General features: G+C 56.3%; 1 protein-coding gene across 3 annotated transcripts in view; it reads right to left on the bottom strand.

The window, feature by feature from the left end:
• Positions 1–10998, bottom strand: part of MICALL1 (MICAL like 1) — a 32968-nt gene extending 21970 nt beyond the window's left edge. Inside the window, exons 1-6 of one of the 3 annotated variants that reach the window (XM_056798924.1) lie at positions 10678–10998; positions 3599–3647; positions 3022–3163; positions 2624–2721; positions 1376–1521; positions 570–1006 (exon numbers count right to left, since the gene is read on the bottom strand). In XM_056798924.1, coding sequence (XP_056654902.1) covers positions 570–1006; positions 1376–1521; positions 2624–2721; positions 3022–3163; positions 3599–3647; positions 10678–10823 — 1018 coding nt within the window. In that variant the 5' untranslated portion in view covers positions 10824–10998. Of the gene's footprint in view, positions 1–569; positions 1007–1375; positions 1522–2623; positions 2722–3021; positions 3164–3598; positions 3648–10298; positions 10610–10677 lie in introns of those variants that run through there. The other 2 variants (XM_056798925.1, XM_056798926.1) reach the window with 2 other exon arrangements.
• Positions 10999–12767: the final 1769 nt, after the last annotated feature.

Below are 12767 nucleotides of genomic sequence, written 5' to 3'. Positions count from 1 at the left end.
CATAGAGGGAACAGGAGGAGGAAAGGAGAGGAAAAGAGGGAGGGAAAGGGGAAGCGGGTAATGGCGAGGGAGATGAGAGTGCCACAGGGATGGAGTCGAGAAGTTGTGGGTCCAAGCCGTGCTCCAAATCCAGTCTTTACTCATCCCTCCAAGACACCAGTTCCAGTTCCAGGTACTGCTTTGTAACAACGAGCTCAAGGGTCTTGACTCTTCCCTCTGTGCCCCATCCCCAAATGACCTCTAAATGCAGGCTTTATTCTCTTTTTTCTCCCTTGTGGCCTGGGCCAGCCCCCAGTCAAGCCAGAAGCCCTGGGAAGAAGCCTGGAGCCTGGATTCCTATTCCCAAGGTCCTCCTCAGTCCAAATAGCAATTTGGAGCACTCTCAACCAATGCCACAGGGCATACTATCTGCCCCCATCCCTCTGGACATGTCCTTCAGCTGAGCCTCAATTTCTCTCTCAGTGAAATGGAGATGGCAATCCTCACCAAATGCTTTGCAAACTATTGAGTGCTGCCCAAAGGACCCTTAAGAGCATCATTCTGGGTCCTGCACAGATGCAGGTACTCACCATTGACCAGGCAGGCGCCCTGCTCTCCAGGGCTCTCCCCCTGTACACTGGAACGTGGCCGAGGGACAGGCTGAGGGCCGGGGGAAGTCTCCGAGGTTTTCCTTGGGGCAGGAGTTGGCCGGGGTGGTGCTGGCGGAGAAGCCAGCTCCTGAGGCTTGTTGGGGAGGGGGGGTTTGGACAGAGTCTGAGGCGGGGGCTCCAGGCTGGACTGTGGCTCCCTCTGACCCCTCCTGGAGACCGCAGAGTCTTCCTCATCCTCAGCCAGAGTAGCCTCTGTCCCGTCCGTCCCCTCTGGGGGTTGTAGGGCCATTTTGGGCCTGCCTTCTGTCCGCCCCAGGGGGCCCAGCTTGCCCCGATGCTGAGTGCACACAAAAGTGCCTGCCTCTGGCCCGTTCTTGTAGGCTCCGGGGAGGAGGGTGCTGGAGCACTCCTTACATCTGTGGGAGAGAGGCACCCATGCGCCAGGGAAGAGCCTGGGCCCCAGGAGCTGAGAGGCAGGGCCCTAATCCGGGCATCAGAAGTCTGGACTTACAAAGGCCTTCCAAGATCACGGCGGCCAATCCCCTCATTTAGAGGAGCTACAAGGAGCCTCAGGAGAGCCGGTCCAAGCTCCTCCTTTTACAGATAAGGACACTGAGGCCCAGAGAAGTAACGTGGCAATATCACACAGCACAGCGGGGCAGGGTCAGGTCTTGAACTAGAGGGCTGCTCCACTTGTCCCCCTGCACCCCCAAAAACCTTCCCATGCAGCTTCTGAGCCCCTGGGGAAGGCCAGCTCCTGGCCTGCTCCCCTTCATCCACCTCACCTGAAGCACTGACGGTGATACAGCTTGCCCTCTGCCAGGTAGCGCTGCACCAAGTGGACGTGCTGGTGGCAGGCAGCGCAGGTGCTGCTGGGGATGCCACGGGAGCCCTGCTCAGCCAGACTCTCAGGGGCAGCCTCCGGCTCATCCTGGAGGGGAGAGAGAGAGCGCTCAGCCCAGCGGGGCTGAAGTCAGAGCCCCATCCCTCACCTCCACCTCAAGCCCAGCACATTCCGGGTGCTCCTTCAGTCATTCAACAAACATTTAGGGGAGGCTTAGACAAGAGCACTGTCCTTGTCTCCATTGGGTAAACAGCCTAGCCAGGGGATGAGACACCAGGACAGATAACTACTCACAGGACTATAGGCTAAGAGCATCTCTGGGGACGAGGGCAGGAAGGGGAGGAAGCAAGGGTGACTGGACCTATGCGTTCAATGGGGCAGAGTCCCTGTACCTGCAGCCTGCCACCTTCTGGGCAACTCAGAGACAGAGAATTGCCTGTAGGCAGTGCAGGCCCAAAGACTCCCCTCAGAGGCCCTGAGTCTAATCCCTCTTATTTCACATGAGAGGAAACTAAGGCCCAGACAGAGGAAGTCAGCTCTTCTGGGACTTTTCCAAGATCACACAGGTAGAGTCCTAGGTCCAGTGCTGGAAGGGCCCCCAGAGACCATCTAGTCCAACCCCTTCATTTCTTTTAAACCCTCACCTTCTACCTTAGAATTAATACAAAGTACTAGTTCCAAGGCAGAAGAGCAGGAAGGCCAAGGCAATGGGGGTCAAGTGACTTGCCCAGGGTCACACAGCTAGGAAGATCTGAGGCCACATTTGAACCCAGGCGCTCCCATCTCTTGGCCTGGCTCTCCATTCACTGAGTCACCCAGCTTCCCTTCAATAACAGGGTGTTTGTGCTTTTGGTTGCTTCAATTTAAAAGTAGGCAGGGGGAGAGTCAATCCCATCTTCAGTTTCAACATGATTTCTTTTGCGCTCTCAGGATTTGATTTTATGTATTAAAACCATGACCCTGAGCCCAGCAAGACAAGAGAATGTGGGCACTTCGGGCACTGACCCTTTCCCAAGCTGACTGGTCCAGGAAGTGAGATTCCCCTGTGGATGTCCCATCCCAGGCTCCCAGACCCATTGAACATAGAGGAAGCGAGCCTGCAAGCCGCTGTCGCTTCTGGCCTTACCCCATCCCCAGGGACCCTCCTTGCCCAGATGCCCTGGATCGCTTTCTGCCATCTCTGACCTACCTGGACCTTGCTATCCTCCGTGTCCGCTTTGGGGGCTGCCGCTGATGCCGCAGGGGAGGAAGGGCCTGCTGGGTATTTCCCAGGTGGAGAGACGCTGCCTGGGGAGCGATGGGGAGAGGAGATGCTGGCCACCTGCTTGGTGCTTCCCCGGCTTGGCCCAGGAACGTCTGCTGCCCACCCCCACTCCTCCAGCTGGACACCGAGCTAGGAAATCGCCCCCTCCCCCAGCACACAGCTCCACAGGCTGAATGGGGGCAGGGACCAAGGGAAGGCAATAAGCAGGAGGGGCGCCACAGTCGGGCAGCAGCCCTCCGGGGCAGAAGGCGGGCTCCGGCCCACCGCGCTGTCACCCGTGGGGCTGGCACCCAAGGAGCCAAGGGAGAATTCTGGGGACTCACCTTGGCTGGGGTTGGTAAAATGGTTATAATACTGAGACACATAGGTCATGATGCTAAGGCAGTCAGGCACGCTCATGGAGACCATGTCGTTGGGGTCCAGCAGGGCTGGGATGCCCAGCTCCCGCTCCGCCAGCTCAAAGGCCTGGAGGGACACAGGACATGGCATGAAATATGGCAGCTCCGGCCACAGGGGCAGATTCATGGCCGCTGAGGAGCAGCTGGGGGCAGCCGCAGGATGATGGCCTCTGGGAGGGACAGGACGGCCCGGTTTCCCGGACGCCAGACAGCACCGGGCCAAGAGGGACCGGGGAGAAAGGAAGAGCCGGGCGGGGGGAAAGGCATTCCCACCGGAGACCACTGGGCTCCCTGGGCTGGCCGCTTTGCCGGAGCCACTCAGAGCCAGTGGAGCCAGGCTGACGGGCACGCTGGACCATCTTGGAGGCAGAGATGGCCTGCCCTGTCTGCCATCCCTATCCCGCAAGGCTGGGCTGATCAGATGGGCCCCCGCTCCCCCACTCCAGGCACCCCCACCTTCTGTTCCCACTTTTGTTCTAGGCCCCATCTGTCTGGGACTCACCAGGCGGTTATTTTCATAGACGTTGTCCTTGGAGAGTGAGTTGAAATCTCTAGAACAGACAAAGGCGAGAGAAGAGAGTAAGGGGCGAGACAGACAGACGGGCTCAGCAGGTTTGGGGGAGGAGGAGGGAGGGGGAGGGTTCAGGGTCCAGTCAACAGCCCGGGGGGAAGGGGGGGAGGGGAGGGGGGAGTGTGTCTGGCACTTAACTGAACCTGTCCCTTCCCATTTGCACAAAGCTTAGGAGAAGGAACCTAAGTATCCATAGAAGACCTTAGAGAAAGGAATGTCAGAACTGGGAGGGAGCTTAGAACAGGGAATGTCAGAGCTGGGAGGGGGCTTAGAACAGAGAATGTCAGAGCTGGGAGGGGGCTTAGAACAGGGAATGTCAGAGCTGGGAGGGAGCTTAGAACAGGGAATGTTAGAGCTAGAAGGGAGCTTAGAACAGAGAATGTCAGAGCTGGGAAACAGCTTAGAACAGAGAATGTCAGAGCTGGAAGGGAGCTTAGAACAGGGAATGTCAGAGCTGGGGGACAGCTTAGAACAGAGAATGTCAGAGCTAGAAGGGAACTTAGAACAGAGAATGTCAGAGCTGGAAGAGAGCTTAGAACAGAGAATGTCAGAGCTGGGAGAGAGCTTAGAACAGGGAATGTCAGAGCTGGGAGGGAGCTTAGAACAGGGAATGTTAGAGCTAGAAGGGAGCTTAGAACAGAGAATGTCAGAGCTGGGAAACAGCTTAGAACAGAGAATGTCAGAGCTGGGAGAGAGCTTAGAACTGGGAATATCAGAGCAGGGAGGGAGCTTAGAACTGGGAATTATCAGAGCTGGGAGGGAGCTTAGAACAGGGAATGTCAGAGCTAGGAAGGGCCTGAGAACTGGGGCCTGAGGAACCATCCTAGTGTTTCAGAGTCATACATAGTCTCAGCCACCCCAGAGGGAAGTGAGAAGGCGGGGGATCGGAAAAAAAAAAAAAAGACACCGAACCAACCCAGAGCTTGTCTAACCTCCAAGCATGAGTCAGGAATAGACCCAGGAAAGGAAGCCCAGCATCCAGGCTCTGCCCACTGCCCAACCTGCTCTCCTGTCTCCTTTTAAATGCTGATGGTGGCTTCTACTTGGCCTTCTGAGGACCCCTGAGTCCCTCCATCCTGTTTTTTCCTGCTACTTGCATGCATACATGCACACAGGGCCAAGGTTTCAACAAACACCGATTAGACACAGAAGGTAAGCCAAGGCTCTGGATTGGGTTTATGAGATTCTGAGATGAACAGGGTCCAGCCCCTACTCTTAAGGAGCTTGAAACAGAGAAAAACACATTGATTCAAGATGACTTGAATTCAAATCCTGCCTCTGATTGCTTACTACCTGTGTGACTTTGGACAAGTCACTTTCCACCCCCTCCTTGGGGCCCAGTGTTCTCATCTGTGAAATAAGGAGTTTGGCCTCCCAGACCCATTTCAGCTCTAAATTTATCTATGATCCAAGGAGAAAGTGCTGGGTCAAGAATCAGAAAGACCTGAGTTCAAATCAGATGCTTACTAGCTATGTGACCCTGGGCAAGTCACTTAATCTCTGCCTGAGTTTCCTCAACTGCAAAATAGAGATAATAACAGTACCTACTTCCCAGGATTCTTGTGAGGATCAAATGAAACAACTGCAAAAAGTTTAGCATAGTAGCTGCTTAATAAATGTTTGTTCTATTGAATCATGTGACTATGGAAAAAATATTCTAAATTAATTAAATAAACTTGATTTTAAAAATAAATGTTTGTTCTATGATATATGTAAAACTCAGTGGAATTGCTCATTGGTTACGGGAGGGAGGAAGAAGGGGAGAGAAAGAATATGAATCATGTAAGCATGGAAAAATATCATTAATTAATTGATTGATTAATGTTTGTTCTCAGGGGCAGCTGGATGGCTCAGTGGATGGAGAACTAGGCCTAGAGACAGGAGGTCCTGGGTTCAAATGTGGCCTCAGATACTTCCTGGCTGGGTGACCCTGGGCAGGTCACTTAACCCCCATTGCCTAGCCCTTACTGCTCTTCTACCTTAGAATCAATGCACAGTATGGATTCTAAGATGGGTTTAAATAAACAAGTAAAGGTTTGTTCTCTTCCAGACTTGCTCCCTTCCCTGTAACCCTGTATGATTCTGCTTGTAGGATCTACAGCGTCTCTGCCTGTTTCCTCCTCTGTAAAATGAAGGGGTTGGATCTGAGGATTTGAAAAAGGCCCACTGGGGGAGGGGGGGTTTCCCCTCTAGGACAACCTTTACACAACACTGGCAGTGACGGGGACAAACCAGAGCTCCAGAGGAGGAGCTGGGGGAGATAGGGGCAATAATCAGTGAAGGCTTCTAGGACGAAGTGGCATCTGAGCCAGGTTTCAAAAGAATAAAGTTTTCAGTGGATTTGCAGCCAAAAAAGGATGTTACCAGCTCATGCAATCATAGAGTAGCCCCCTTAGTTACAGAGGAAGAAACTGAGGCCCACAGTGGTCCAGAGATGGCCCTGCTGTGTTGCGTGGGAAGCAAGGATAATGGTTCCATCTCTAATTAGCACACTTAAAAGGTGTCCTGCCTCAACTCTAACATCCCAGACCAGACAGGGAAGAGAAGGGGGCTAGACATCACCCAGGGAGGGGAAGTAATTGGGGATCACAGGCTTAGGGATGGAATAGACTTCGGGGGCCATGGAGGCCAATCCCCTCCTTTTGCAAAGGAACAGACAGGAGCTGAGGGAGACCACAGACCTGGCCAGCTGGGCTGATCCCCCTTATTTTACAAAGAAGGAAACGGAGGCCCAGAGAGGTATCAGTGCCTTGGCCTGGCTCCTCCAGGCAGGAGAGTGCTGCGCCAGGATGCCAGCCCAGGCTCCTGGCTCCTGGCTCCTTAATCAGGTCCTTCCGTCTGGCCTCGATCACTTCTAATGGGTTGTCTCATCCTCCTTTCCCAGGCTGTGGGTTAGCCTGGCGGCACGGCAAGGAGCTGTGCTCAGGCGTGGAGGTGATAACCCCCTCCGCTCTGCGCATCAGGCCCTGCCCATAATGAGAACCTGACCAAGAGGGGCAGAGGGGCAGGGTGGCACACCTACTCCAGCATGCCTGGTCCTGACCCGGAGGGCTGGAGCATGGCGAGCTCCTCACCAGGCACTGTGGGGTCAGGGAAGCCTGCTGTGGCTTCTGGCCTTCCCTCTGGCCAGAACATCAATATGGCTGTGGCACTGACATCAACAGGGATGGCAAAGGCTCCCCTGGCATCAAGCTAGGCAGGGAGTGCCAGTGGGCACCTCTGATGGAGCCAGACAACCCAGGAGGGCAGCTCTTGCTAACTGCGCCTCTCATCACCCAGGATCTTAGATCTGATGGGGCAGGGACCCTGGAAGGTGAGGAAACGGAGGGGCAAAGAAGCTCAGGGTCACCGCTAGGGTCTGGGGTGGCACCGGAGCCCGAGTGTTCTTAAGTCCAGGCCCTGAACCATCAGAACGCTGATCTAAGTTCTAGGAAGGAGGGCCTTCGGCCAGGGGATGGCAGAGCCTCGAGGAAGGGCTGAGAAGGGCCTCAGAGAGCCTCTTTTCCACCCCTGTTTATAGCGAAAGAGACTGAGGCCCAAGGAGGGCTTCCGGGCTGTCACCTTTCCAGAGGACCTCTCGCCCAGTCCCAAGCCCCGGAGCCTGTTCTTCTCTGCTCTCCCCCCGGAGTTGCTGGGAGAAATCAAGGCAAAGTGGGCCAAGCGCTGGCATCTGGGGTCAGAGGCCCGGGGGTCCCATCCTCTGGGGCCAGCCAGTCCCCCGAGGGAGTCTCAGGTTCCCCGCATGGTCCGGGCAAGGCCTGGCACCAAAAGGCCCCTCAGGTCCTAACAGATCTAGAATTCTGAGAATGTTTTTCGTCAGTGCTGGGAGGGGCCCATAACACCTCCTCTTCCAAGCCTGTTTTTCCAGCTGAGACCTCGCTCACCCCGACTTCTTCTTTCTCCCTCCCCCCTGGCTTCCCAGCGTGTTCCCGGGGCCGCTGAAACCAGCCCAGGCAGCCCTGCCTCCCCACACCAGGGGATGCCCTTGTAAGGGCCTGCCTGGTGTGGGGGGCCTGGAAGCCTGACCAGGCCGCCAGGCATGAGGGCGGAGCCAAGCCCTAGAGCCGCTTCCCAAACTGGTGAGCTTCAGGTTGGTGGGTTTGGGTTTTCGGGGGGGATGGGGGGGGGAGGATGCTGGCCGGTAATTCAATCAATGCAGGGACTCATCCCAGTATGGAAGCTCCCTCCCTGGAGCAGATTGATGCCTCCTCTGCAAGGATTGTCCTAGACTATAAATTCCTAAACTCCAGGGGCAGCACGAGGTTCACTCATGTGAACCTCCGACCCCCCAGTCGCTGTGCCAAGGGACCTGTCCCCAAGCTGTACACCTAAGCTAAAGGGAGCTAAAGGATGTTGGGGATCTGGATGCAGGAGGCCTCAGCAGTGATCCCTGCTCTGAAATGCAGTCAGTCAGTCAACAAGCAGGCAGCTGCCTGGCCTCAGACCCTTCCCAGCTGGGTGACCCTGGGCAAGTCACTTGGCCCCCCCCTCTTTTGCCTTGGAACCATTACACAGCGCTGATTCTAAGATGGAAAGTAAAGGTTTAAAAAAGTTTTTTTAACAACAGCCAAACACAGATTTCTCCCTATCAGCTATACCCCAGGAAGCGACAGTCCAGCAAGGAAATGAGCATCCCAGAGTGTGGGTCCGAGAGCCGCCTCCCTCTGCTAGGGGTCAGCCTGGCCCCCATGAGAGCTTTGGGGCGTCTCTCCCCAATTCTCCCCTAGAAGAATACGCTACTATTCTCTCCAAGCAAATATTGGCCTAACAATTTCCTCCTCACCCTCAGGCACAGGATGGGGGCCCTGGATGCCCTCCCAAACTCGGCCGACAACTTCCTGCAGGAGAAGAGGCCCAGCCAGCCTCTCCCTTCCCCAACTGTCCATCCGCTCAGGGCCTCCGATGACAGGAGGCCACCGCCAGGGGATGCCCGGGCTGGGCGGGGAGGGGAGCTCTGGACCCCTGGGTTGTGTACCCTCTGACCTCCCAGGCTTCACACACACACACACACACACACACACACACACACACACACACACACACACACACACACACCCTGGAGCTGGCAGGGACCTGAGAGACCATCCATACTGGCAGATTTGATATACAACCAGGGCGGGGGGGGGGGGGGGGGGGGGGAGGGGGGGCTGGCACAGGCTTCCCGGGATCTGGGGCATGTGGGACAGCGGAGAGGAAGCCCTGGTTCTTTGAGGACTCAGAGGACCCGGCTTCCAGTTCTGTTTGCTTTTGCCTCCTGTGATCTTGGGCAAGCTCCTTCTCTGTAAAGTGGGGAGGGGGCACCTGGCTGGCCTTCTCGGGCCCTTTCAGGACCCCTGGCACCTTGTGTCCCCGGGAACAGAGTTTGGAGCGGAGGGATCACGAGCGGCAGCCCGGGCTTTGCAGTGTCCATTTTGGATTGTAGATAGAGCTGGAAAGGCTTTCAGAGGCCAACCCTCTCATTTTACAGATGAGGAAACCAAGGCCAAATACGGCAAGTCCCCTGTTTTCCCAGAATCCTGGGTCTTGTTCATTCATGGGTCCAGGAGAATGGGGATGGTCAAAGAGCCGGACTTTGTGGCCTGATCACGGAACCGGAGGCTCAGAAGACCTTGCAGATAGTCCAGGCCACCTTTATAGAAAGCAGCCCATCATTTTACAGAAACAGAACAAGAGGCCTGGGAAGGGAAGTGACTGGCCCAAGGTCCCACAGCAAGCCACGGCCCTGAGTTCTGGACCCCAACATCTGAGTTCTTTCACTCCACCAGACTGGCTGATCCCGAGATCCTGGGCCCTCAAATGGCAAGAACAAAGGCCCAGTTCAGCCCAGTGGGTGCTGGTCTCCACCTGGCCCTCCTGGACCACTGAATACAACACAACCCCCTCATTTTTGCTGGTAAGGAAAATGAAATCCCATCCACTCAAGACAAGAGAACACCATCAGGGCCTGTCCTAGAAAGGGCGTCCGGCCCAGGCATCCAGTCCAACCCCCTCGGACAGGTCCTGGGTTCAAACACCGCTTCTGACCCTCTATTTGGTGACCACAAGCCACCCATTGAGGGCCCCCTCCAGCTCCAGGCCCAGAATCCAATGACCTTCCTGGTGCTCAGTGTCCCCAAGGGGCAGCCAGGTCCTGGGTTCCAATGTGACCAAAGATAGTTCTTGATGTGTGACCCTGGGCAAGTCACTTAACGCCCACTGCCTAGCTCTTACTGCCCTTTGGTCTTGGCACCTAAAATCCATTCTAAGACAAGGTAAGGGTTAAAAAAAAGGGATAGCTTCTGGGCCCCCCTTCTCAAACCCACAGCCCCCGACATTTAACAAAGTAACTATGAACAAAGCAAACAGACTGTTACCAAAAAATGACAACAGAAAGTAGGTGACATTCTCAATCCGGAGGGGCTGGCGGCTGCGGTCAGCTAGGATCGCGAAGACCCTTCCACCGCGACCTCGAGGGTGTCTTCCCCCCCTCCCCCCCCCCCCCCCCCCCCGCGAGGAGGCGCCCCGCCCCTGGGGGCGGCTCACAGAACTGGTCCCCCTCATGCGGGTGTCTCTCCCCGGGCTCTGTCTGCCTCTCGGGCACACTCTCAATGCGAAGGCTGGGAAAGGAGGTCCCATTTCACAGAGGAGACACCTGAGGTCACCGGCACTCCAGGCGGAAGCGGATCCCGGCGAGGGGCGGCCATCTGGGGTCTGTAACCTCTGACCCCAAAGAGGCCAGTGGGACCCACTGGACCAGCCTCAGGGAAACGGATGACTTTCTCTCCACAGCCGCTCCCTCCTTCCTTCCCAGAGATGCTTCTGACTCGCCCTCGGCCCTAGGCTGGGGGCTCCGGGGGCTCCGTGTGCCCGGATACTTTGGGGGCTTCTCCCCGGGGGGCTGTGTCCCCGTGATACTTTGGGGACTCGGCGCTCTCCCTCCCCCGGGGCTCCGTGAGCCCGGAATACTTTGGGGGCTCGGCGCCCCTCTCCTCTCCCTCCCCCTCCCTCGCGCGCCCCACGTCCGCACTCACAGGAGCTCGGGCCGGTGCCGGTGCAGGAGCGCGCAGAAGGCCAGGCCGTCCCGGAAGGAGCCGCTTAGGTCCCGGATCTCAACGCCGGGGTAGCCCCGGCACTGGTGGCGGCACCAGGCCAGCAGGGCGCCCCGAGGCCCGGCCATGGCTCCCGCCGCCTCCTCCTCCTCGGTCCCTTCTGCGACGGGGTGGGGCGGGGCCGCCTCCTCGGGGCGCGATCGAGCCCCTCCCTCCCCGGTAGGACCAACCCGGCTCGGGCCAAGCTCAGAGCTGGGGACTGCAGGCAGCGGGGCTCCGGCTCCGGATTGGGATCCTCCCCTCCTTCCTCCTCTTCCTCCTCCTCCTGTCCCTCCCCCTCCTGTGACCCCTCCCCCGTTCCTGCTCAGACCTGTCCGGTCCGCCCCGCCCCGGCCCGCCCCGCCCGGCCCAGCCTGCACTGACTCACACGCCCAGCCAGGCTCGGCTCATTAAGCGGGGCGGGGCACGACCACGGCCAGGAGCTGAGGGGAGTATAGCCGCCCCACGGTGCCCCTATGCCTGCCCCCCCAAACAGAGTCTCATCTCCTCCAGAGAGGGCTCCCTCCAGCCCCAAAGAGATGGCCCCTCCACGAATCATCACCCCACTCTGGCTCTGCCAGTCTGCCCCCCCCCAGCCTTCTGGGGACCCCCCCAGGAGCACGTGCTCAGGGTTTCCCCTGCCAACGGGGCACCCCACTACCGGGAGTCACCCAAACAATCAATTCCCAGCCCTTTCCCAAACCATGGGGCCAGTAGGAGGGAGCTCTCTTGCAGAGCGCTCCCCAAAAGCCAAGGGACCACCTTCCTCCTAGAAACAAGCAGGAACTTCCCTTCCCTACAATGCCCCAAACCCCTTAGATCCTGCTAAGTGTCCCCAGCAGAAATGCAGAACCCTCCTCTGAATTTCCTGCACCCCCTCCCACTCAGTCCTTTTGCCCAAGAGAAGGGGGGTGGGCTCAGCTACTCCCTGGTTTCATGAACATCCTCTATAGAGATCCAAAGAAGCCCCCTCACCTCCCCTTTTTTTCTTTTTTCAACCCTTAGGTTCTGCCTTAGTTTCAGTTCTAAGACAGAAGAGCAGAAAGGGCTAGGCGATTGGAGTTAAATGACTTGACTAGGGTCACACAGCTAGGATGTGTTTGAGTGTCTGAGGCCACATTTGAATCCAGGACCTCCCCTCTCCAGACCTGGTGCTTTATCCACTGAGCGGCCTAGAGGATCCATCCTCCCCCTTTCTGTAAGATAGTCTAGTCCTCTAGCCCTATCACATACTTGCCCCTAGAGAATGCACCCTCAGGCAGGAAGCTTAAGACTCACATAAAAAATATGGGATTTTGTAATGAGAAGAGCCATGGGTTTGGAGCCCATAAACCATTTGTGTGATTGCAGACCAGTCACTTGGCCTCTCCAGGCCTCAGTTTCCCCAAATGTAAAATAAAGAAATTGGACCAGATGACCCCTTCAGGTCCTTTCCAGCTCTAAAAACCGGTCTTCTAATAATGACTCAATGGTTTTCTACTTGACAAACACTGGTTAAGTACTTACAATGTGCAAAGCCTACCCAGAAAAACCAGCAATAGTGTGCACAAAGGGGGCTCATAGCCTAGGTGTGGGATGCAACAACATCCACTTGAATTAGTACAATACTAAAAATCTTAGCATGTTTTAAGTTCATTAAAGACTCGGGGAAAACTCCATCTGCACTAAAACTTTTGGGACACCCTATAGAAGACAGAGTATGTGGGAAATAAAGGAGAGAGGATAAAGTGCTTCTCTGGTTGAGCAGCCCTGAAACTTTCAGCTGGGTTAGGACCAAGGAAGGCTTCCTGGAGAAGGTGATACCTTTGGGGAACTGGATCTTTGGGGAAGAAATTGTCACCAGGCCAAGCTGAGGACAGAGCACTTTCCAGACTGGAGAATGGAGAGATAGACTCGGCAGACATGGGAGGGGAAGGATGAGAGGGAGCTAGCTTGATACTGGTCCTCCAGTGGCCAAAGGGAATATTGTGAAGTAAATCTGGAAAGGTGGGTTGGATCTTTGATAGCAGGCTCCCTGTTTGCCTTTTTTAATA

This window comes from Monodelphis domestica, chromosome 5 (assembly GCF_027887165.1).
Source record: "Monodelphis domestica isolate mMonDom1 chromosome 5, mMonDom1.pri, whole genome shotgun sequence".
Lineage (NCBI taxonomy): Eukaryota > Metazoa > Chordata > Mammalia > Didelphimorphia > Didelphidae > Monodelphis > Monodelphis domestica.
The sequence above is the reverse complement of the archived record's forward strand: the minus strand, read 5'-3'. Positions and strand labels throughout refer to the sequence as shown.